The 25,219-nt window shown below is 41.9% G+C and overlaps 1 protein-coding gene across 1 annotated transcript; it reads left to right on the top strand.

Moving 5' to 3' along the window:
• Window positions 1-3,057: 3,057 nt before the first annotated feature.
• Window positions 3,058-24,424, top strand: CYP2U1 (cytochrome P450 family 2 subfamily U member 1; the record flags this gene model as incomplete). Its single annotated transcript, XM_079709871.1, has 5 exons — window positions 3,058-3,547; window positions 12,522-13,157; window positions 21,993-22,154; window positions 23,332-23,499; window positions 24,249-24,424. 5 exons carry the CDS (start codon window positions 3,058-3,060, stop codon window positions 24,422-24,424), a joined length of 1,632 nt encoding a protein of 543 aa, XP_079565997.1.
• Between the last annotated feature and the right edge of the window lie 795 nt (window positions 24,425-25,219).

The following is a 25,219-nucleotide window of genomic DNA, read 5'->3' as shown; positions in this document are numbered from 1 at the left end:
TGCTAGACATTGTGCTAATTACTCCATCCAATCTTTACGCTTGGTGTAGGCACATTTGTTATCCCAATTTCATGTAGGGTACATGGACGCTCAGAGCGTACATGAGGAAGTACCTAACACTATATGTAGAAGACACTCAAAGGAGTATATATGGAGCAAATCATAGGAATTTAAAGGAAATGAAGGGATTAATTTTAAATGGCTAGTGGAGTTGTGCCACTAAATAAATAATTAGCATTTCAACTTTCTCTTCTCATTAGCATTTTGCAAACTCTTCTTAAGCCATAAGCCCTCTCTGTTCATGCTCACTGACTCTGGATGGGTATACTGTGTAGCATTCACCTCCCAGGGAATTACCAGACGGCTGGACAATTGTAGTTTTACAGAGTAATTTAACACCTCTCTCTTTTAACACCACTCTTTTTTTTTTTTTTTAATTTTTTATGTATTTTTTCTTGGCTGCATTGGGTCTTCATTGCTGCACACAGGCTTTCTCTAGTTGCGGCAAGTGAGGGCTACTCTTTGTTGCGGTGCGCGGGCTTCTCATTGTGGTGGCTTCTCTTGTTGCGGAGCACGGGCTCTAGCCGTGCGGGCTTTTGTAGTTGTGGCATGCGGGTTCAGTAGTTATGGCTCACAGGCTTAGTTGCTCTGTGGCATGTGGGATCTTCCTGGACCAGGGCTGGAACCCACGTTCCCTGCATTGGCAGGCGGATTCTTAACCACTGCGCCACCAGGGAAGCCCAACACCACTCTTGATAACAAAATAATAGTACAGATATTTTGGATATCTGTACTATCTGTACTGTTACCAACAATTCTGGCTGAAATCCATGTACAGCAAGAAGGATTCCAGTGAGAAAGCAAGTGGTTTAAAATTATCTTTGGGGATTCAATTTTAAAATGTTTTCCTTAATGCCCTTGTCTTCCTTTCCCTCTCTCCCCAGCCCAAAGATCTTTTAGTATTCTCTTCCTTTACTGCTACTGATTATTATATTATTCATCTATTTAAAATAGGAAGGATGGAGCAGAAAGTATTCCTTTTTCTGGCAAGAAAGCCCTGAATAGCATTTGGGGAAATTCATCCCTAAGAAGCACTGGATGAGCTATGTGGTTTCATGTTTAAAATAGTTTATCCATAGTATGTATTATGAACAATGTAGCTTCCTCTATTAGTTTGCAAGGGCTGCCATTACAAAGTACTACAGACTTATTTCCTCACAGTTCTGGAGGCTAGAACTCTTAAGATCAAGGTGCTGGTGGGGCTGATCTTTTCTGAGGACTCTCTCCCTGTCTTGTAGATGGCCATCTCCTCCCTGTGTTTTCATGTTGGCTTCCCTCTGTGTCTGTCCATGTCCTAATCTCTTCTTCTTAAAAAGACACCAGTGATATTGGATTACAGTCCACTTATATGACCTCATTTTACTTTACCTTACTTGACCCTATCTCCAAACAGTCTCATTCTGAGGTACTGGGGGTTAGGACTTCAACATATGAATTTTGGAGGAACACAACTCAGCCTATAATACTTCCTATCTGCATCACAGAGCTGTTAGCCTAAATAAGAGAATTACTTAGGAAAACAATGTGAATGTAATTATATTCTGTATAAGAGGGTGTCTGTTAAGGTCGTTAAATTAGTCACATGGTCAACTATTTTAAAATCATTTTTGAATTTAAGTTGCTTGTAAGGAAAGATGTTAGTGTCTACTATTTTGGAGAACAGGCTATGAAGAGAATCAGATGACATATTGAAGATCATCTGTGCAAACAAGTGGTAAGATTTTTTTAATTCTCTAAATTGAAAAAATGAGAAAACTAATCTAACAATGGTTACTTATAGAAGATGAGAGGTGTGTTTTTGGGGGAAGCTTAAAATAATTTATGAAGAGCATGGCAAAAATAGTATTAGAACAGAGTAGATGTGAAATAAAGAATAAAAAGGATCAGAAAATGGGAAACATTTGTTCATTATCACCAGTTGATTTATATGAGACTGGCCTTTTAGCAGACAGAAAACGGTCTAGTATTGACAATTCTTGTGTCAACCTAACATAAGAGAAACCAGAGGATTTAGCCTGTAGAAGACAGAAAAGGGAAGTGCCTACGAGCCATAATTACGGAAAATTAAAGGACTTTGTATTGAAAGCATTACACAATCCTCACTTAAAATCTCAACCTCAGCATAGTTATAATGATATTGTGACCCACTCCTCACCCGATTGATTTTCTTTTTATATTATTAGCTACTTAAATCCTCCAAGCAAATTTCTGGATTAGGTCTTCGGCTTTACCCAGGCCACACGCTGAAACGGACGCTTAACTTTCACTCTCCACATAAAAGGGATATTCCCGTGTATGGCAAGTTTTAAGAGCTTTACTCCATCACCCCACCCACCCCACTATTCCCCACCCATCCTTTCTCCGGAGCGTTGGCCACCTACATCTGCAAATTCTACACATTGCATTTCCATCATCCTGCTGTCAGTGGGTGGAGGAAAGGGTCATTTCTTCCTCCGAATCCCGATTTGGATAAAGCAGTAACCCTGTCTTTTTGCTACCGGGAGATAGGGCGGGGACCTCCCTCGCCCAGCTCAGGGTAGAAGCGCTGGTGTTGAGGCTGAGTCATACGAGGGGCCTGTTGACCCGGCACGTTTGAAGCACTCAACTGACAAATAACACAGGAAATCCGGTAACCAATGAGAGCGTAAGGATGTGGTGCGAGCATCTTTTTTTTCAGGGGCGGTCACAGCCAAGTCCGACGCAGCGGAGGGGCGCGACCCGGATTGGGCGGCCAACTTCCAGACAGCTTGCCCAGCCTGGTCCGGGGCCCTCCACAGCCTGGTTGCGAGCGCGGCCCCGTTTCTTCTCGGGCGTCGCTGATTGGAGGGGTTGGGGAGGAAGCGGTGGGCGCAGCCAATCCGGAGCGGCCTCCGCCGCTCTCCTCCCCGCCCCCGGGCTTCCAGGGGAGTTGGCCTTGGGGCCAAGCACCGGTGTCTGCGTGTGCTCTTCTGGTGTTAGTGGCAGGAGCCCGGGGCTGAGGACTCCGGCTCACAGGCCATGGCCTCCGCCGGGCCGCCCCAGGCCCCCGCCGAGGACTCCCCCTGGCCTCTGCGCCTCCTGCACGCGCCCCCGGGGCTGCTGCGGCTGGACCCCACGGGCGGCGCGCTGTTGCTTCTCGTTGTCGCCGTGCTGCTGGGCTGGAGCTGGCTGTGGCGGCGCCCGAAGCGGGGCATACCCCCCGGGCCCACGCCCTGGCCCGTGGTGGGCAACTTCGGCTTCGTGCTGCTGCCGCCTTTCCTCCGACGGAAGAGCTGGCCGTACCGGCGGGCAAGGACCGAAGAATTGAATACCTCGGGCCTGGGCGTGCAGTTGCTCCTGGCAGACCTGGCCCGTGTGTACGGCAACATCTACAGCTTCTTCATCGGCCACTATCTGGTGGTGGTCCTCAACGACTTCCACAGCGTGCGCGAGGCGCTGGTGCAGCAGGCCGAGGTCTTCAGCGACCGCCCACGGATGCCGCTCAACTACATCCTGACCAAGGGGAAGGGTGAGCTGGGCCGCGGCCACGGGGGCCTTGGGAGTCACGGGCCGTGTGAGCGCGCGGATGGGGCTGCAGGTGCGCCGGGGCTGGGGGTTCTGTGCCCCCTGCGGCCGCGCGCACCCAACCTGCCTCACACCTGCACCCAGCGCCGGAGGGGGAGGGCGGCGCTGCCTCCCACTCCCGGTGCCTTTGAGATCCCCTGCAGCTGTGATAGGTTCCATCTTTCCAGGAGTATTCGCTCCTTCCCAGAATAAGGCCTCACTCTTCAGGCTGTGTTCCCGACGAGAAACTTGGGCCGTATTAGAAAGAGAGAGGGATATTTACACCTTTTGCGTTTTGGGTGCAAGAGTTGAAGAAGATTATTTCCCCATAAGATAGGAAGTCCAGAAAACACGATGGGAGCCAATTGGCAAACCTAATATACAATAGGTTTATAGTTTCTGTGATTCCTACTTTTGGAAGTCTAAGTTGGGCAGTTTTGAGCGTTGGTAAACATGTTATCCGCTGCAATAGAATATCACATTTGCCCTTTTTGTTTATCAGTGTTCCCCTTTGTCTCATTGGCCGGCACGGGTCCCAGACTGTGTTTCCGTCTGTGTCAATCCTACCCTTTGGTCAGGTGTTAATTTTTTTTTTTACATCTTTATTGGAGTATAATTGCTTTACAATGGTGTGTTATAGTTTCTGCTTTATAACAAAGTAAATCAGTTATACATATACATATGTTCCCAGTTCCCATATCTCTTCCCTCTTGCGTCTCCCTCCCTCCCACCCTCCCTATCCCATCCCTCTAGGTGGTCACAAAGCACCGAGCTGATCTCCCTGTGCTGTGCGGCTGCTTCCCACTAGCTATCTATTTTATGTTTGGTAGTGTATATATGTCCATGCCTCTCTCTCGCTTCGTCACAGCTTACCCTTTCCCCGTCCCCATATCCTCAAGTCCATTCTCTAGTAGGTCTGTGTCTTTATTCCTGTCTTACCCCTAGGTTCTTCATGACCTTTTTTTTTCTTAAATTCCATATATATGTGTTAGTATACGGTGTTTGTCTTTCTCTTTCTGACTTACTTCACTCTGTATGACAGACTCTAAATGTCTTTCCCTCAGGGAGTTTTTTTCCTCACTTCCGTTCCAGGTAAGTTAGTCTCCCTTGTTAGAACCAGTTTCATGGCACAAGTACTTTTCCTTCACTGCACTTATCAATACTGAGGCTTCATAATTCTGTAACCTTGGCCTGAATGTGAGTCTTCACCACTCGACTGACATCTGGGAAGACAGAGTTATTCCTTGTTCTGCCTGGCACATATAAGAGTCAATAACTATTTATTAAGTAAATGAACTACGACTTCCTCTTCCTGGCATGTAGTATAAAGAGATCCAGACTGTTCAGAATCTGATTAAGCCAGAATATTGCACCAGGATTTTAAATGAATAGTAATGATGATCTTAATATTCTAAATGTCCCACTGAAAAACAAATCATAAATGTCACAGTTCATACCTCACCCTCTCCATGTCTTCACACATGCTGCTTCTTCTACCTGGAATTCTCTTCCGTTCTCATGGCTGCCTGGAGAACTCCCACCTGCTTTTCTTTTCCTCTCTCTGTTTAAAAAAATTGTGGTGAAATACAGATAGCATAAAATTTACCATCTTAATCATTTTTAAGTGTACAGTTTAGTGGCATTAAGTCATTCACATTGTTGTGAAACCATCACCACTGTCTCCAGAACTCTTTTCATCTTGCAGAACTGAAAGTTTATACCCATTAAACGAACACTAAAAACCCATTAAACATTTAAAAACTCTCTAACCCCTGGCAACCACCATTCTGTTTTCCGTCTCTGTGAATTTGACTATCCTAGGTACTTTATACAAGTGGAATCATACAATATTTATCCTTTTGTGACTGACGTATTTCACTTAGTATAATGTTTTAAGGTTCATCCATATTGTAGCATGTGTGAGAATTGCTTTCCTTTTTAAGACTGAATACTATTCCATGGAATGTATGTACCACATTTTGTTTATCCATTCGTCCCCTGATGGATACTTGCCTGCTTCCATCTTTAGACTATTGTGAAAAATGCTGCTGTGAACATGGTATGTCTACAAATATCTGTTTAAGTCCTTGCTTTCAGTTCTTTTGGGTGTAAATCCAGACGTGGAATTGCTTAATCATCTGATAATTATATGTTTAATATTTTTGAGTAACTACCATACCATTTTCCCTAGCAGCTGCACCATTTTACATTCCTGCCAGCAACAACCAATGTTTCAGCTTCTCAACATCCTCACCAACACTTGTGTTGTATTTTTTCATACCTGCTTAAATGTCACCTCTCTGAGAATGTGTTCTGTGACATATTTCTCTATCCTCCCAGGTACAGGTGAGCTACTCTTTTCTCTGTGATACCACTGTTTTTGTTTAAACCCTCATCCCATTCCCTACCAATCAGTAAGTCTTGTCAACCTGCTGCAGATATATCCATGTTCTGTATCCATTCACTTCTCTCCATCTCCATCTCATTCAAGCTACCATCATTTTTCATTTCTTACTCCAGAAGCCTCTTAACTAGCCTGCTTGCTTCTGCTCTGATCTTTTATCCATACAGCAGCCAAAGGGATTTCTTTTAAAAAAAAAAAAATGTGAATCAGAGCAAATCATGTCGCTTCCCACACTGAAACCAGTTGTTTCCGACTCCATACTAGACTTACTGTGCCCCAAAGGATCTGGCCTCTGCCTGCCTTTCTCACGTTATCTCTTTCCACTCTCCCTTTATTGTACGTTTCAAGTACAGTGTCTGCTCTGGACACACTAAGCTGATTCCTGGAAAGTTGGTAACTGCCTCAGGCTACTGGGTTTTGTCATCCTTAGGCCTGGGATAACTTAAAAAAAATTTTTTTAATATTTATTTATTTATTTGGTTGCACTGGGTCTTAGTTGCGGCAGGCAGGCTCCTTAGTTGTGGCACGCGTGTAGGATCTAGTTCCCTGACCAGGGATCGAACCCGGGCCCCCTGCATTGGGAGCTCAGAGTCCTATCCACTGCGCCACCAGGGAAGTCCCCTGGGATAACTTTTTACTTGGTTTATTCCTTATCATCTCTCAGGCCAATTGTCACCTTTCACTACTACTTTAGACACTGCCCAATATCACAACTTATTTTATCTCATTTATATTTCACTAACCTCATTCATTAAAAACTTTGAAAGCATTTAGCCTATTACCAACCCCACCTACCATTGGAATGTGAACTCTGTGAGGGCAAAGATCTGGCTCATCTTGTTAACCACTGTATGCCTTCTAATCGGCACAGAGCAGGTAATCAAGAAATGAATGGATGCATGCATACATCTGTTGATACATACATACATCTAACATCTGTTGATGCACTTACCACATTATATTGTCACTTTTGTTGCTCATCTGTCTTTTCCTCCTGATTTTTAAAGGTAGGAATTAGATTTTCTTCTTTGAGGTCCTTCATGGTGGGTGTATAGTTTGGTTAAGAATCTATAAGGCAGTTTCTAAGTATTAGTTGGATCCCAGTTTATTATTCGTCCCTCCTTATTTTGTAAAGTCCTGGAAGCCTGGGGTAATTTGGTGCTTCAGCATCTCAACTAAAGCATTAATTCCTTCAAGAGAGAGTTAGGACTTTTTAGGTGATGCTGCTCTTGTATTCTGGTGGATATGTGTTGGGCAAATGTGCTGTAAGAAATTTATGTTGCTGGTGAAAGTGATTGACAGGAGAAAGTAAAGCAAGAACCATATGTCACAAGGAAAATGAAGTCAGTCAGGAAGAAAGAAGTGAAAAATAGGTGCAGAGAGGAGTTCTGTGGCATTTAGTCTTCTCCAAGGTGGTGACACCCAGCTCTTCCTGCTTTTTGGTTCCATCCACAGCCTAACTGGCCTTTTTGCCAGACTAGCTTGAGGGTATGTTTTTGTCATTCCCAAACAATAGTCCTGGTTTTTGCTTTGGAGCCATGTTTATTTTTCAGTGTTATTATCCTCCTTGAGATGAAGTCTTTGCATACATCCATTGTATACATTCAGGGCTAAGAATGGCGATGTCAGCAACTACAGGGTATGCCTGAACCTCTTCCTAACACTCTAAGACTCTAAGCCAGCGGTCCCCAACCTTTTTCGCACCAGGGACCAGTTTTGTGGAAGACAATTTTTCCACAGATGGGGGTGGTGGTATGGTTTCGGGATGATTCAAGCGCATTACATTTATTGTGCACTTTATTTCTATTATTATTACATTGTAATATATAATGAAATAATTATACAACTCACCAGGAGGCAGAGCTCAGGTGGTAATGCGAGCGATGGGGAGCGGCTGTAAATACAGGTGAAGCTTTGCTCACTCACCCACCACTCATCTCCTGCTGTGCAGCCCGCTTCCTAACAGGCCACAGACCGGTATCGGTCTGTGGCCCAGGGGTTGGGGACCCCTGCTTTAAGCCATTCTGGCTTCATGACATGGGTATTTTGTAACGTTTGAAACCCTGAGGCCATTAATTCTGTCCCTGCCTCTCGTCCCTGGCATTCTCTCAGGCAGTGTCTCCTTGGTCACCTCTTATCTTGCACTTCATACCTGTCAGATTGTTGTCAAATACCTAATGCCCAGATATTAGTCTCTTTTGAGAAGCTTCCCTCCATTTCCTTGCCTTATCTAAACCTGAATTTTTCCCTGAAGATAATTCAGCTCTCTTAAAATACTGTACCCTCTTTAACTTCCCCCAAGTTCTTTATTTTTCTAAAATGTGCCTTCATACACATCCTTATTTACAAATGAAGTATCGCTCAGATGTCCTCTCTGAGAAGTACTGCTTTCCGTCAGCTGACATGGTGCTTTTTCCTTTGTCTACATTGCAACTTCAATACACCTCCAACATACAACATTTAATACAATGCATTCCAACAATGCAACATTCAATATAGTCCAACATAACAACATTTGATACTGTACATCCCAACAGTGCAACTTCAGTACAATCCAACATACAACATTCAATACCGTACAGTCCAACAATGCAGCATTCAATACCATACATTCCAACTGTGCAACTTTAGTGCAATCCACCATACAACATTCAATACAATATGCAACTTCAATACATTCTAACATACAACAGCGTATTAGAGTTGTTGGTTTATCCAGTTCCTCACAAAACTGGAAGCATCTTGAGAACAAAGACTGTCTTTTAACTCTATGCCCTTAGTATCTGGCATGTAGGGGACTGTAAATAAATATTGGAAAAACTAATAGAAAGAGGGCATTTATTTCTAAATTTGAGTGTACCTAACAATGTTGTCTAGCATACATATGTACCTAACAATGTAGATATATACAATTTTTTAATACATTTTAATTTTATATATTTATATATCTTAATTTTAAAATATTTTATATATTATATATAAATATCTATATAGCCATGATATGTGTCTACAAGTAACAAAAACTTACAGAACTGAAAAAAGGAATTGACAAACGTACCATTAGTGCAAATTATTTTAACTTAAGTATTTGAATAGTTGATAGATCAGGCAGATAAAACTTTGGCAGGGATAAAGAAGATTTGATCCTGACAGTTATGTAGCTTTCTCTGTTGGAAAGAGGACCCTATACCCAACAATTGCTTGTATAAAAATTCTTCTCAATTTTATTTGGAAATTTATTAAAATTGATCACAGACTAAAAAGCTAGCCTCTTTAATATCAAAAATCATCATAAGCCAAATTAATCTAGGTGGTAAAAGAGAATCATAATCGAAAAAAATGTTTATACTTTTTAAAAAAAGATTTATTTTATTATTTACTTATTTTATTTGTTTTTAGCCGTGTCGGTTCTTAGTTGCGGCATTCAGGCTCTGTTGCGGCGTGTGGGCTCTTTGTTGTGACGTGTGGGCTTCCCTCTAGTCGTGGCGTGCAGGTTTTCTCTCTCTATTTGTGGTGCACAGGCTCCAGGGCACATGGGCTCTGTAGTTGTGGCGCGAGGGTTCCAGAGCGCGTGGGCTCTGTGGTTTGCAGCACGCAGGCTCTCTGAAGCGCGCGAGCTCAGTAGTCGTGGCGCGCGTGCTGCGTGCTTGGTTGCCCCGCGGCATGTGGGAGCTTAGTTCCCTAACCAGGAATCAAACCAGCATCCCCTGCATTGTAAGGCGGATTCTTTACCACTGGACCACCAGGGAAGTCCCCAAATTTTTATACTTAAAATGCATTGAAAAGACATGCACACAATACTGGTGGACTGCAGCTAAAGTGGTACCCAAAGGCAATTGTACAGCTTTAACTATCCTTTATTAGGATAAAGGTCTGAAAATTAGTTAGATAGCTAATTTTATATATCTGAAAAAGAACAAAAGAATAAACGTAAGGAAAAAAGAAGAACATGCCATTATAATTATAGACAAGTTCTTCCAGAGAGAAAGAATACACCATGGCTCATTTTAGGAGGTGAGTATATCCAGACAAATACATTATGAGAAAGGAAATTTATAGTCCATTTTCATGTATGAATATGAATTTTTAAAAACTTAACATATTAGGAAACCAAATCCAACAATATCTTTAAAAAAGCCTAAAAATATCATAACCAAAGTTGGATTTATTCTTGGATTGCAGGTAAGTCCAATTATCATAAAGAAGGCAATTTTCAAATTAATCTGTAAGTTAAATGCAATTCCCATCAAACTCTCAAAGGTGTTTTTTTAAAAATAGAACTTGACAATCTGATTAAAGTTTGATAAATATGAGTAGAGAGCCAAGAGTAATCAAAAAACAATTTTGAAAAAGAACAAGGTGGTGGTGGTGGGGACTTCCCTATTAAATATTAAGACTTATTATAAAGTCTATTTAGATCTTATTATAGAGTAACAATAGTTAAGACAGTGTGCTTTAAGCACAATCATAAATAAATAGACCAGTATGCAATATAGCAGACTAGAAAACCTATAAACTGAGTTGCCTGTGTACAGCAAATGTTGTACATCAGTCGGGAAAAGGAGAGGCTGTTTCATAAGTGGTGCTTGAACAATAGGTTATCAAAATAGGGGGAAAAGTGGATTCCTTCTTCACAATAAGTAGGAATACCTAACATAAATATAAATTCCAGGTAGGTTATAGAGACTTAAATGTGAAAAAGCAAAATTTTAAAATTTTACAAGAAAGTAGAGAATGTATTTATAAACCTGTGGTAGGAAAAGATTTCTAAAATAAGACATGCAGCACAAATCACTAAGAAAAAGATTGAGAAATGGAACTACCTTTAAAACATGTTTATCAAGTAATAGCATTAAAACATGAAAAAGCAATTCACATGATGGGAGACAATGTCTGCTATGCATGCAGAATATATAAGAAGAAAATTGCACAGTTATTAAGTACAAATCACAGAATAGGAAACCTGGCCAATAACCATATGAGAAGCTGCTCCAACCCACTGTAACAATCAGGGAAATGCAAATAAAAATCAGATGAGATGCATTTCAGCCCTCTGATTGGCAAAAATAAAATGTTGATGACTACAAAGTGATGGTAACTATTTGACAAGAGATCATTTATTTACTTCTGGTGTTCTCTCCACTTTGGAGAAGAATTTGATAATGTCTAGTCACATTGAAGGTGTACATATTTTATGACGCATCAATGCACTCTTAGCAATGTCTTCAAAATTCTGATGGAAGGGGAAAGGTACAATAAATACATTTTCTAAAAATGTTTAGAAATTTGCCTCTGATGCGTCCTTTCCCAGGAAGCTATTAGAGGATGGGCTTCAGCAAAATACAGGAGTGAAATAAGGTAAAGACATAGAATCCAGGAGATGGGTTCAATACAGGAGGGTCAAAAAAATTTTCTAAATGATGTCAAATGGAAGTCACAAAACACCTGAACAAAAGGCCTAGAAAGCAACATCATATTTGAGCAGATGTGTGGAATATTCCAGGCAGGAAAATGGAAGTGACAAGTCATCCAATACATTTGACCATGTGGCTGTTTCTATTGAGAGTCATTTTATATAGGTATCAAAGATTGTGAGAAGACATAACCACTGAGAGAGGTCTTTATTTCATTCTCAGCTGTATTCACAGCATCCCAGTGTCTAGCACATAGTAGGCATTCAGAAATATTTGTTAAATGAATGAAGCATGTCCTTGAAGGTAGCAGGAATGAAGTGGATGAAAAATGGAAGGAGGAGAGCTGGCTGAAACAATAAAGCACACCATGGAAAAGAGAATGAAGTAAGTGACAGGAAACAAGGAAAATTTGAGAACAAACTGATACAACATCTGGGAGCAATTCTTTTGGGTTTGACGGTGGAAGATGTATAACATAAGTGAGAATCAAATAAGATGTAGTTGTGAATGCCCTTGAGTTCAGATGTTTTTAAATTAGGGCTGTTTGCAACTACAGACATTTTGGATTACCTGCCAGTTATTTGATCCAAACTTTGATGGCCGATGGGCTGTTGATTTATTCAGCTCATATTCAACAATCTACTCCTTTGTACACAGCACTATGCCAGAAGTTTGGATTTTAATGATGAGCAAAATCAGATATTGTCCCTGCCCTCATGTGCAATCTGTTAACCATGCTTATCCTTCTGTTCACATTTATCTAGCCTGAAATATTTTCTTAGTCTGTATTCACTCTTACGAAAATAAGATTTTGAAATTTACACTAACTCTAGAAATTGAAACTCGTTTCATTTCACCAGGAGTTAGTATATATAATAATAAGCTTTACAGAAAATTTTCCTAATCAAATTGGATATGACTTTTGTTATTATAAACATACACTATCTTGATAACTCAGTTTTGCTAGTCATTCTTCTTGGCGGGTGATCTTTATCTGTTCGTATATGAACTTTGCACAAGTGACTTGAGAAGTACAAATACCCTTCGTGGTTGGTCCTGTTCAGTATTAATTATCAAGCATTGCTCTTTCTTACCTTCTTTCCTTGGTGTCCTTTTTGCAGGGATTGTATTCGCACACTATGGTCCAGTCTGGAGACAACAGAGGAAGTTCTCTCATTCAACTCTTCGTCATTTTGGCTTGGGAAAGCTTAGCTTGGAGCCCAAGATTATTGAGGAGTTCAAATATGTGAAAGAGGAAATGCAAAAGAACGGAGAAGTCCTCTTCAATCCTTTCCCCATTGTCAACAACGCTGTCTCTAACATAATTTGCTCTTTGTGCTTTGGCCAGCGCTTTGATTACACCAATAGTGAGTTTAAGAAAATGCTTAATTTTATGTCACGAGCGTTAGAAATCTGTCTGAACACCCAGCTCCTCTTGGTCAACATATGCTCCTGGCTTTATTACCTTCCCTTTGGACCATTTAAGGAATTAAGACAGATTGAAAAGGATTTAACTATTTTCCTTAAAAAAATCATCGAAGACCATCGAGAGTCTCTGGATGTAGAGAACCCTCAGGACTTCATAGACATGTATCTTCTCCATGTGGAGGAGGAGAGGAAAAATAATAGCAATAGTAGTTTTGATGAAGATTACTTATTTTATATCATTGGCGATCTCTTCATTGCTGGCACTGATACCACAACTAACTCTTTGCTTTGGTGCCTCCTATATATGTCACTGAACCCCGACATACAAGGTAATAAACAGATGTTTCCTTTATTCATGGCAAAACCAGGATATATTTTTTTTCATTTCCATTTAAATCAGCAACCTTTGTGATCCTGTGGCTCCTGTCAGTAAGCAATGTCTTCAGGCTGGAAAACAAAATGGAAATACTTGCATCTCATAGGGAATTGGTAAGGTGTTAACAACAAAACTCCAAGTTTCTAGACAGTGGCACTAAGGTCACAGCTTGCTTGAACCTGCTTTAAATCTCTACAGGTCTGATTCTGTGTGAAATCTATGGTGAAGACAGAACTTTAGAGAAGACTATTTTAGAGTTGAAGAGAATCATAGTGATCATCTGAACCCATTCATCTTTTTTGAAGATGAGACCAGAGGCCCAGAGAAGTTCTGTGATTTTCACAAGGTCACAGAGCTAGTTCCACCACATCAATACCAATAGGTAGTGAATTTCAGTGGAAGTTCATAGTGGAAGGATACAGGGGAGAATAGTGTATTCATTTTCCATTGCTCCTACAACAAATAACCACACAGTTAGTGACAACACAGATGTGTTATATTACAGTTCTATACATTAGACGTCTGACACATGTCTCAGTGAACCAAAATCAAGATGTTGGCAGGGCTGCGTTCTTTTCTGGAGGCTCTGGAGGAGAATCCATCTCCTTGCCATTTGCAGCTTCCTTGGCTCATGGCCCCCTTGCTCCATCTTTGAAACCAGCAATGTTGCATATCTCTGACCATTCTTTCATAGTCATATCTCCCTCTGACTCTAAACTCAACTGGGAAAAGTTTCCAATTTTTTTTTTTTTTGGCTGCATCAGGTCTTCGTTGCTGCGCGCAGGCTTTCTCTAGGTGCGGTGAGTGGGGGCTACCCTTCGTTGCGGTGCGCGGGCTTCTCATTGCGGTGGCTTCTCTTGTTGCGGAGCACGGGCTCTAGGTGCGTGGGCTTCAGTAGTTGCAGCACGCGGGCTCGGCAGTTGCTGCGCACAGGCTCTAAGGCGCGTGGGCTTCAGTAGTTGTGGCTCGTGGCTGTAGAGCACAGGCTCAGTAGTTGTGGTGCACAGGCTTAGTTGCTCTGCAGCATATGGAATCTTCCCGGACCAGTGCTCGAACCCATGTCCCCTGCATTGGCAGGTGGATTCTTAACCACTGTGCCACCAGGGAAGTCCCAGTCCTCCAATTTTAAAACCCATGTAATTAGGCTGGACACACCCAGAAAATCCAGCATAATCTCCCCATCACAAGGTCCTTAATTTAATCACATCTGCAAAGTCCCTTTTTACCATATACGGTAGCATATTCACAGGTTCCAGGGGATTATGGCATGGACATCTTTGAGGGACCATTTCCTGCCTACTATAGATGGGATTGTGCCTACCTGTATTCATTAACTATTGATGAGTAACAAATTATCCCAAAATTTAGCATCTTAAAACAACCACCATTTATTATTTCACACAGTTTCTGAGGATCAGGAATCTAGGAGCAGCTTAGCCTGGACGGTCTGGCTTAGGATGATTTCTCGTGAAGTTGTAATCAAGATGTTAGCCTGGGGCTACAAACATCTATAGACTTGACCGGGACTGAAGGATCCACTTGCAAGATGACTCATCCACATGGCAGCTGGCTGCAGGCCTTGCCACTTGGAACTTTCCATAGGGCTGCTTTACTGGCAGCTGCCTTCCCCCAGAATGAATGACCCTAGAGAGTAAGTGGCCGAGACAAAAGCCATAGTGTCTTTTTTTTTTTTTTTTTTTTTTTTTTTTTTTTTATTTTTATTTTTTGCTTTATCACAAATTTAATCAGTTATATGTATACATATGTTCCCATATCCCCTCCCTTTTGCGTCTCCCTCCCACCCTCCCTATCCCACCCCTCCAGGCGGTCACAAAGCACCGAGCTGATCTCCCTGTGCTATGCGGCTGCTTCCCACTAGCTATCTACCTTACGTTTGGTAGTGTATATATGTCCATGCCGCTCTTTCACTTTGTCACAGCTTACCCTTCCCCCTCCCCATATCCTCAAGTCCATTCTCTAGTAGGTCTGTGTCTTTATTCCTGTCTTACCCCTATGTTCTTCATGACCTTTTTTTTTTTCTTAAATTCCATATATATGTGTCAGCATACAGTATTTGTCTTTCTCTTTCTGACTTACTTCACTCTGTATGACAGACTCTAGGTCCATCCACCTCATTACAAATAGTTCAATTTCATTTCTTTTTATGGCTGAGTAATATTCCATTGTATGTATGTGCCACATCTTCTTTACCCATTCATCCGATGATGGACACTTAGGTTGTTTCCATCTCCGGGCTATTGTAAATAGGGCTGCTATGAACATTTTGGTACATGTCTCTTTTTGAATTATGGTTTTCTCAGGGTATATGCCCAGTAGTGGGATTGCAGGGTCATATGGTAGTTCTATTTGTAGTTTTTTAAGGAACCTCCATACCGTTCTCCATAGTGGCTGTACCAATTCACATTCCCACCAGCAGTGCAAGAGTGTTCCCTTTTTTCCACACCCTCTCCAGCATTTATTGTTTCTAGATTTTTTGATGATGGCCATTCTGACTGGCGTGAGATGATATCTCATTGTAGTTTTGATTTGCATTTCTCTAATTAGTAGAGATGTTGAGCATCCTTTCATGTGTTTGTTGGCAGTCTGTATATCTTCTGTGGAGAAATGTCTATTTAGGTCTTCTGCCCATTTTTGGATTGGGTTGTTTGTTTTTTTGTTATTGAGCTGCATGAGCTGCTTATAAATTTTGGAGATTAATCCTTTGTCAGTTGCTTCATTTGCAAATATTTTCTCCCATTCTGAGGGTTGTCTTTTGGTCTTGTTTATGGTTTCCTTTGCTGTGCAAAAGCTTTTAAGTTTCATTAGGTCCCATGTGTTTATTTTTGTCTTTATTTCCATTTCTCTAGGAGGTGGGTCAAAAAGGATCTTGCTGTGATTTATGTCATAGAGTGTTCTGCCTATGTTTTCCTCTAAGAGTTTGATAGTGTCTGGCCTTACATTTAGGTCTTTAATCCATTTTGAGCTTATTTTTGTGTATGGTGTTAGGGAGTGATCGAATCTCATACTTTTACATGTCCCTGTCCAGTTTTCCCAACACCACTTATTGAAGAGACTGTCCTTTCTCCACTGTACATTCCTGCCTCCTTTATCAAAGATAAGGTGACCATATGTCCGTGGGTTTATCTCTGGGCTTTCTATCCTGTTCCATTGATCTATCTTTCTGTTTCTGTGCCAGTACCATACTGTCTTGATTACTGCAGCTTTGTAGTATAGTCTGAAGTCAGGGAGCCTGATTCCTCCAGCTCCATTTTTCGTTCTCAAGATTGCTTTGGCTATTCGGGGTCTTTTGTGTTTCCATACAAATTGTGAAATTTTTTGTTCTAGTTCTGTGAAAAATGCCAGTGGTATTTTGATAGGGATTGCATTGAATCTGTAGATTGCTTTGGGTAGTAGAGTCATTTTCACAATGTTGATTCTTCCAATCCAAGAACATGGTACATCTCTCCATCTATTTGTATCATCTTTAATTTCTTTCATCAGTGTCTTATAATTTTCTGCATACAGGTCTTTTGTCTCCTTAGGTAGGTTTATTCCTAGATATTTTATTCTTTTTGTTGCAATGGTAAATGGGAGTGTTTCCTTGATTTCACTTTCAGATTTTTCATCATTAGTATATAGGAATGCCAGAGATTTCTGTGCATTAATTTTGTATCCTGCAACTTTACCAAATTCATTGATTAGCTCTAGTAGTTTTCTGGTAGCATCTTTAGGATTCTCTATGTATAGTATCATGTCATCTGCAAACAGTGACAGCTTTACTTCTTCTTTTCCAATTTGGATTCCTTTTATTTGCTTTTCTTCTCTGATTGCTGTGGCTAAAACTTCCAAAACTATGTTGAATAAGAGTGGTGAGAGTGGGCAACCTTGTCTTGTTCCTGATCTTAGTGGAAATGGTTTCAGTTTTTCACCATTGAGGACGATGCTGGCTGTGGGTTTGTCATATATGGCCTTTATTATGTTGAGGAAAGTTCCCTCTATGCCTACTTTCTGCAGGGTTTTTATCATGAATGGGTGTTGAATTTTGTCGAAAGCTTTCTCTGCATCTATTGAGATGATCATATGGTTTTTCTCCTTCAATTTGTTAATATGGTGTATCACGTTGATTGATTTGCGTATATTGAAGAATCCTTGCATTCCTGGGATAAACCCCACTTGATCATGGTGTATGATCCTTTTAATGTGCTGTTGGATTCTGTTTGCTAGTATTTTGTTGAGGATTTTTGCATCTATGTTCATCAGTGATATTGGCCTGTAGTTTTCTTTCTTTGTGACATCCTTGTCTGGTTTTGGTATCAAGGTGATGGTGGCCTCGTAGAATGAGTTTGGGAGTGTTCCTCCCTCTGCTATATTTTGGAAGAGTTTGAGAAGGATAGGCGTTAGCTCTTCTCTAAATGCTTGATAGAATTCGCCTGTGAAGCCATCTGGTCCTGGGCTTTTGTTTGTTGGAAGATTTTTTATCACAGTTTCAATTTCAGTGCTTGTGATTGGTCTGTTCATATGTTCTATTTCTTCCTGATTCAGTCTTGGCAGGTTGTGCATTTCTAAGAATTTGTCCATTTCTTCCAGGTTGTCCATTTTATTGGCATAGAGTTGCTTATAGTAATCTCTCACGATCTTTTGTATTTCTGCAGTGTCAGTTGTTACTTCTTTTTCATTTCTAATTCTATTGATTTGAGTCTTCTCCCTTTTTTTCTTGATGAGTCTGGCTAATGGTTTATCAATTTTGTTTATCTTCTCAAAGAACCAGCTTTTAGTTTTATTGATCTTTGCTATTGTTTCCTTCATTTCTTTTTCATTTATTTCTGATCTGATTTTTATGATTTCTTTCCTTCTGCTAACTTTGGGATGTTTTTGTTCTTCTTTCTCTAATTGCTTTAGGTGCAAGGTTAGGTTGTTTAGTCGAGATATTTCCTGTTTCTTAAGGTGGGATTGTATTGCTATAAACTTCCCTCTTAGAACTGCTTTTGCTGCATCCCATAGGTTTTGGGTCGTCGTGTCTCCATTGTCATTTGTTTCTAGGTATTTTTTTATTTCCTCTTTGATTTCTTCAGTGATCACTTCGTTATTAAGTAATGTATTGTTTAGCCTCCATGTGTTTGTATTTTTTATAGCTCTTTTCCTGTAATTGATATCTAGTCTCATAGCATTGTGGTCAGAAAAGATACTTGATACAATTTCAATTTTCTTAAATTTACCAAGGCTTGATTTGTGACCCAAGATATGATCTATCCTGGAGAATGTTCCATGAGCACTTGAGAAAAATGTGTATTCTGTTGTTTTTGGATGGAATGTCCTATAAATATCAATTAAGTCCATCTTGTTTAATGTATCATTTAAAGCTTGTGTTTCCTTATTTATTTTCATTTTGGATGATCTGTCCATTGGTGAAAGTGGGGTGTTAAAGTCCCCTACTATGATTGTGTTACTGTCGATTTCTCCTTTTATGGCTGTTAGCGTTTGCCTTATGTATTGAGGTGCTCCTATGTTGGGTGCATAAATATTTACAATTGTTATATCTTCTTCTTGGATCGATCCCTTGATCATTATGTAGTGTCCTTCTTTGTCTCTTCTAGTAGTCTTTATTTTAAAGTCTATTTTGTCTGATATGAGAATTGCTACTCCAGCTTTCTTTTGGTTTCCATTTGCATGGAATATCTTTTTCCATCCCCTTACTTTCAGTCTGTATGTGTCTCTAGGTCTGAAGTGGGTCTCTTGTAGACAGCATATATATGGGTCTTGTTTTTGTATCCATTCAGCCAATCTGTGTCTTTTGGTGGGAGCGTTTAGTCCATTTACATTTAAGGTAATTATCGATATGTATGTTCCTATTCCCATTTTCTTAATTGTTTTGGGTTCGTTATTGTAGGTCTTTTCCTTCTGTTGTGTTTCTTGCCTAGAGAAGTTCCTTTAGCATTTGTTGTAAAGCTGGTTTGGTGGTGCTGAACTCTCTCAGCTTTTGCTTGTCTGTAAACGTTTTAATTTCTCCATCAAATCTGAATGAGATCCTTGCTGGGTAGAGTAATCTTGGTTGCAGGTTTCTCTCCTTCATCACTTTAATTATGTCCTGCCACTCCCTTCTGGCTTGTAGAGTTTCTGCTGAGAGATCAGCTGTTATCCTGATGGGGATTCCCTTGTGTGTTATTTGTTGTTTTTGCCTTGCTGCTTTTAATATGATTTCTTTGTGTTTAATTTTTGACAGTTTGATTAATATGTGTCTTGGCGTATTTCTCCTTGGATTTATTCTGTATGGGACTCTCTGTGCTTCTTGGACTTGATTAACTATTTCCTTTCCCATATTAGGGAAGTTTTCAACTATAATCTCTTCAAATATTTTCTCAGTCCCTTTCTTTTTCTCTTCTTCTTCTGGAACCCCTATAATTCGAATGTTGGTGCGTTTAATGTTGTCCCAGAGGTCTCTGAGACTGTCCTCTGTTCTTTTCATTCTTTTCTCTTTATTTTGCTCTGCATTAGTTATTTCCACTATTTTATCTTCCACCTCACTTATCCGTTCTTCTGCCTCAGTTATTCTGCTATTGATCCCATCTAGAGTATTTTTCATTTCATTTATTGTGTTTTTAATCGATGCTTGATTCATCTTTAGTTCTACTAGGTCCTTGTTAACTGTTTCTTGCATTTTGTCTATTCTATTTCCAAGATTTTGGATCATCTTTACTATCATTATTCTGAATTCTTTTTCAGATAGACTGCCTATTACCTCTTCATTTGTTAGGTCTGGTGGGTTTTTATCTTGCTCCTTCTCCTGCTGTGTGTTTTTCTGTCTTCTCATTTTGCTTATGTTACTGTGTTTGGGGTCTCCTTTTTGCCGGCTGCAGGTTCGTAGTTCCTGTTGTTTTTGGTGTCTGTCTCCAGTGGCTAAGGTTGGTTTAGTGGGTTGTGTAGGTTTCCTGGTCGAGGGGACTAGTGCCTGTGTTCTGGTGGATGAGGCTGGATCTTGTCTTTCTGGTGGGCAGGTCCACGTCTGGTGGTGTGTTTTGGGGTGTCTGCAGACTTTTTATGATTTTAGGCCACCTCTCTGCTAATGGGTGGCGTTGTGTTCCTGTCTTGCTAGTTGTTTGGCATAGGGTGTCCAGCACTGTAGCTTGCTGGTCGTTGAGTGAAGCTGGGTGCTGGTGTTGAGATGGAGATCTCTGGAAGATTTTCGCCGTTTGATATTATGTGGAGCTGGGAGGTCTCTTGTGGACCAGTGTCCTGAAGTTGGCTCTCCCACCTCAGAGGCACAGTACTGACTCCTGGCTCCTCAATTTGGGATGTTTTGTTGTCTATTCATGTATTCCACAGATGCAGGGTACATCAAGTTGATTGTGGAGCTTTAATCCGCTGCTTCTGAGGCTGCTGGGAGAGGTTTCCCTTTCTCTTCTTTGTTCTCACAGCTCCCGGGTCTCAGCTTTGGATTTGGCCCCGCCTCTGCGTGTAGGTCGCCGGAGGGCGTCTGTTCTTCGCTCAGACAGGAAAGGGTTAAAGGAGCAGCCTCTTCGGGAACTCTGGCTCACTCAGGCCGGGCGGGAGGGAGGGGCACGGAGTGCGGGGCGAGCCTGCAGCGGCAGAGGTCGGCGTGACGTTGCACCAGCCCGAGGCGCGCCGTGCGTTCTCCCAGGGAAGCCGCCCCTGGATCCCGGGACCCCGGCAGTGGCGGGCTGCTCAGGCTCCCGGAAGGGCGGTGTGGACAGTGACCTGCGCTCGCACACGGGCTTCTTGGCGGCGGCAGCAGCAGCCCCAGCGTCCCACGCCCGTCACTGGGCTCCGCGCTTTCAGTCGCGACTCGCGCCCGTCTGTGGAGCCCCTTTAAGCAGCGCTCTTAATCCCCTCTCCTCGCGCAGCAGGAAACCAAGAGGGAAGAACAAGTCTCTTGCCTCTTCGGCAGCTCCAGAGTTTTCCCGGACTCCCTCCCGGCTAGCTGTGGCACATTAGCCCCCTTCAGGCTGAGTTCTCGCCGCCAGCCCCAGTCCTCTCCCTGCGCTCTGACCGAAGCCCGAGCCTCAGCTTCCAGCGCCGCCCGCCCCGGCGGGCGAGCAGACAAGCCTCTAGGGCTGGTGAGTGCCGCTCGGCACCGATCCTCTGTGCGGGAATCTCTCCGCTTTGCCCTACCCAGGTATGTGGGGAGTTTCTTGCCTTTTGGGAGGTCTGGGGTCTTCTGCCAGCGTTCAGTAGGTGTTCTGTAGGAGTTGTTCCACGTGTAGCTGTATTTCTGGTGTATCCGTGAGGAGGAAGGTGATCTCCGCGTCTTACTCTTCCGCCATCTTACCCGGAAGTCTCTCTTTTTTCCATAGTGTCTTTTATAATCTAAGCTCAGAATGGTCATGCCATTGCTTCTCCTTTATTCTGTTGGTCACATAGACCAATTTGGAACAAAGTGGGAGGGGGTGGCACGAAGTTGTGAACACCAAGAAATGGGGGTCACTGGGGGGGGTCATGTTGGGCTACCACACGTTGTCACAGGTAAAAGCTTAGAGTCAATCAGATGTTGATACGAGAGAATAATTCAGAGTGCTCCTGAATCCAGGGTGCTTTCCCCTTTGCCACTCTGTCCTGCCATTCTCCTTCAGAGTCCCAGGCTGGTACAGGGCCCCTGGGACCAGCTGCCTCCACTGGAGTATCTGACCAGTGCTTCACTTCACTGAGGCCAAGTCAGGCCTGTGCTGCCGACTTATCAGCTGTGTGGATATGGTGATGGGAAGGGTGTATGGGAGGGCAGTCTCTCCTGGCTTATCCTTTGGATTATGCTTTCTTTTTTTTTTTTTCTGTATAGAAAAGGTTCATGAAGAAATTGAAAGGGTCATTGGTGGTGACCGTGCCCCTTCCCTCACTGACAAGGCCCAGATGCCCTACACAGAAGCCACCATCATGGAGGTGCAGAGGCTGAGCGTGGTGGTGCCACTCTCCATCCCTCACATGACCTCAGAGAAAACAGGCAAGTCCAGGGCCTTCCTCCTTGGAACGCCCTCGAGGGAAGCCCGTCCCCTTCATCCAGAGGACTTGAGGTGAGGCTGTGGCAAAGGTTTATTGTCATGGATAATCAAATGACCAGAGGATGCTTCCGCCTCAGCTGTCCCTTATTTGCTCTACCGGCTGTACCGGCTGGCGTTCCAGCCCCGCCTGTTTGGTAAATAGCTCTCTAGCCTTCAGAGCGTGCACACTTACACTGGTCGAATCATGCTGCCGTTTAAGGTGGCTGTACTGGCAGAAAAGAACTCCAGAATTAACAAAGGCCCCTCTCTGTCCTCCTGTTCTTGGAGGTCCGAAGAGCTAGCCTAATTATGAAATTAAGGAGTTTAACTGGGAATTATTCTACTTCATTTTTTACGGTTCTGCAACTGAAGCACAAGTGTTAAAGAATTAGAAGAGCCCATCTGATTCTGAAGGCACATGTTTCAGCCTTTCACCTACAGTGTCCTTGACATTTAGGCACTCAGACTCACTGTAAGCATCCCTCATAACAAGGAGTTTTCGTCCTCTGGAGATAGCCCATGATGAAATGGGCTTAAATCTAGTTATAAGACAGTTGTAGGAAGCAATCACTTATAAATGACATTGGATCACTTAACAGTTTCTTTGGTGTAAATTAGATATAAGGTGTGTGCAGTATCCTTGGGACATTGTTTAAAGTGCATATGAACTTGTCAGCTGGTATGAACCAGCATTGACTTCCCTGTACATCCCTTTACCTTAGTTTACCTTCTTCATTGTATTGTGTGACATAAAAGACTGGGAACTGTAAAATTGTATACAAGTATTAGGAATTTGTAATTCTTTGGGAAAGTTCACCTGAAATGCCCTATGATCTCCATTTTAATGTTTTCTCTTAATTGTAATGTTTTTATCATTTGATTTAATTGATTAACTCAGCATCCATCAGAGCAACTCCTGCGCCCTGTCTCAGGCTGGGCCCTGGGAGGGTGTGGAGAGGATGCCAGTTGATAAGGTTTTGCGTCTGCCCTCAAGTACCTCACAGTTTACTCTCAGCAAATTAAGAAGCTAGATATGTAACTAGTTTTTGTTTGTTTGTTTTTTTAGAGAGTGATGTTTACTAAGAGTTATTAGTAAAAGCATGTTGAATGATACTGTGGTTTCGTTTTGTTTTGTTTTAGTGCTCCAAGGGTATACCATTCCTAAAGGCACGATAATATTACCCAACTTGTGGTCAATACACAGAGACCCAGCCATTTGGGAGAAACCAAATGATTTCTACCCTAATCGATTTCTGGATGATCAAGGACAACTTATTAAAAAGGAAACATTTATTCCTTTTGGGATAGGTCAGTTAAATTTTTATTTTCTTAATGGCATAATTTAAAAAAGAAATAGAACCAAAAGAATCTTTTATTATTTCATGATACTCTTTTAACAATGTTTCTTTCTTGGCAAGCTGATATAAGAGAGAAATAATTTAGATAATGCATCTCCACTATGTTTATTTCAGATTTTAAAAACAAAGTGAAAGCAATTGGTTTTAAATCTTTAAATATGACTAGAAATCTTCCTTTTTGAGTTGTCCAGGTGATTGTTTGAGTCCCAGGGAACTGTTGGAGTTAAGAGCAGCTTTGACCTGCCTGAATGGTGGGTGAGAGGGTGGGCTCTCTAATCTCACCAGTCCCTCTTTTACGTTCCTAGATTAGGGCATGTAGGCTTCTTTCTATAGAAAAGGAATGCTCCAGAGATTCTTATTTGATGTCTTTTCTCCTTAATCGTCCAGGTAAGATCAAGGAAAGAGATAAGTAAGTATGGAGGAGACAAGGTAGCCCGCCTCATTGGCTCCGTCTCTAGTTCCTATCTAGGATGTGGATAGATTTTTATGAGTAGGAGTTAAAATGTGAACTTGGTATGCAAAAATTCTGATCAGCATAGACTGTGGGAAGCCATGGGGTATATGTGGCAATTTTATTTCAAAACTCTCTGTGTCTGCCTTTAAAACACTCAATTTAGAAATTTCATAAATTTATCCCTTTTGAGGTAGGAAAAGGGCTGGTATGATAATCCTTACCTTTTTTCCTGGTCTCATTTTTAGGGAAGCGGGTATGTATGGGAGAGCAGCTGGCAAAGATGGAATTATTCCTGATGTTCGTGAGCCTAATGCAGAGTTTCACATTTGCTTTGCCTAAGGACTCAAAGCCGATCCTGACTGGGAAATATGGTCTAACTTTAGCCCCACATCCGTTTAATATAATCATTTCAAAGAGATAAAGAACATCTCCAGGAAGAGATGGTGCAGAGAATGTAAACACATGTCCTTCTAAATAGATTCTTCCTTCTGTAATTGACAGCGGATCCAGCAACTCTGCAGGTCTAGGTTAGGCTTGGATCAGAGAGAGATTGGAAAGAGGGTAGAGCACGTGGGACCTTTCATCTTGGAGGGTTCCTCAGAAGGAAACTTCAGCCATTTTAGTAATGCACGTGACTTGGGGGATAGCAACGAAAGTACTGGATTCGGAAGTGGGGATCCGGATTTTATTCCCAGCAGCCTCCACCAATGAGCATTTCTTCTCATCCCTCAGTGCCTCAGTCATTCCACGTGGAAAATGACGGTAACAAAATTTGACTTCTCTCTCTATCTTGGCATGAATGCTGGTCAAATGCTCCATCTTTTCTGACATCACCAAAGCACTGTTAAGCTCTGGAGAACAAATTGAGGAGGAGAAGGAAGACCTACCTGTTTAAGACCCATGACAACATGACAGTGGTGTTCAGACTTGAATACTTCATCAGAGAAGGACGTGGGTTTAGGGGACAATGAATTAGAGCTTTTCTTATTTATTTATTTATTTTTACTTAATTTCTTTTTGGCTGCGTTACGTCTTCGTCGCTGCATGGGCTTTCTCTAGTTGCGGTGAGCAGGGGCTACTCTTTATTGCCGTGCGTGGGTTCTCATTGCGGTGACTTCTCTTGTTGCGGGGCACAGGCTCTAGGGCACATGCAGGCTCAGTAGTTGTGGCGCACGGGCTTAGTTGCTCCACAACATGTGGGATCTTCCTGGACCAG

The sequence above is a fragment of the Hyperoodon ampullatus genome (assembly GCF_949752795.1).
Source record: "Hyperoodon ampullatus genome assembly, chromosome: 1".
In the NCBI taxonomy this organism is placed as follows: Eukaryota; Metazoa; Chordata; class Mammalia; order Artiodactyla; family Ziphiidae; genus Hyperoodon; species Hyperoodon ampullatus.
Note: the sequence above shows the minus strand (reverse complement) of the source record. Positions and strands in the feature narration are given on the sequence as shown.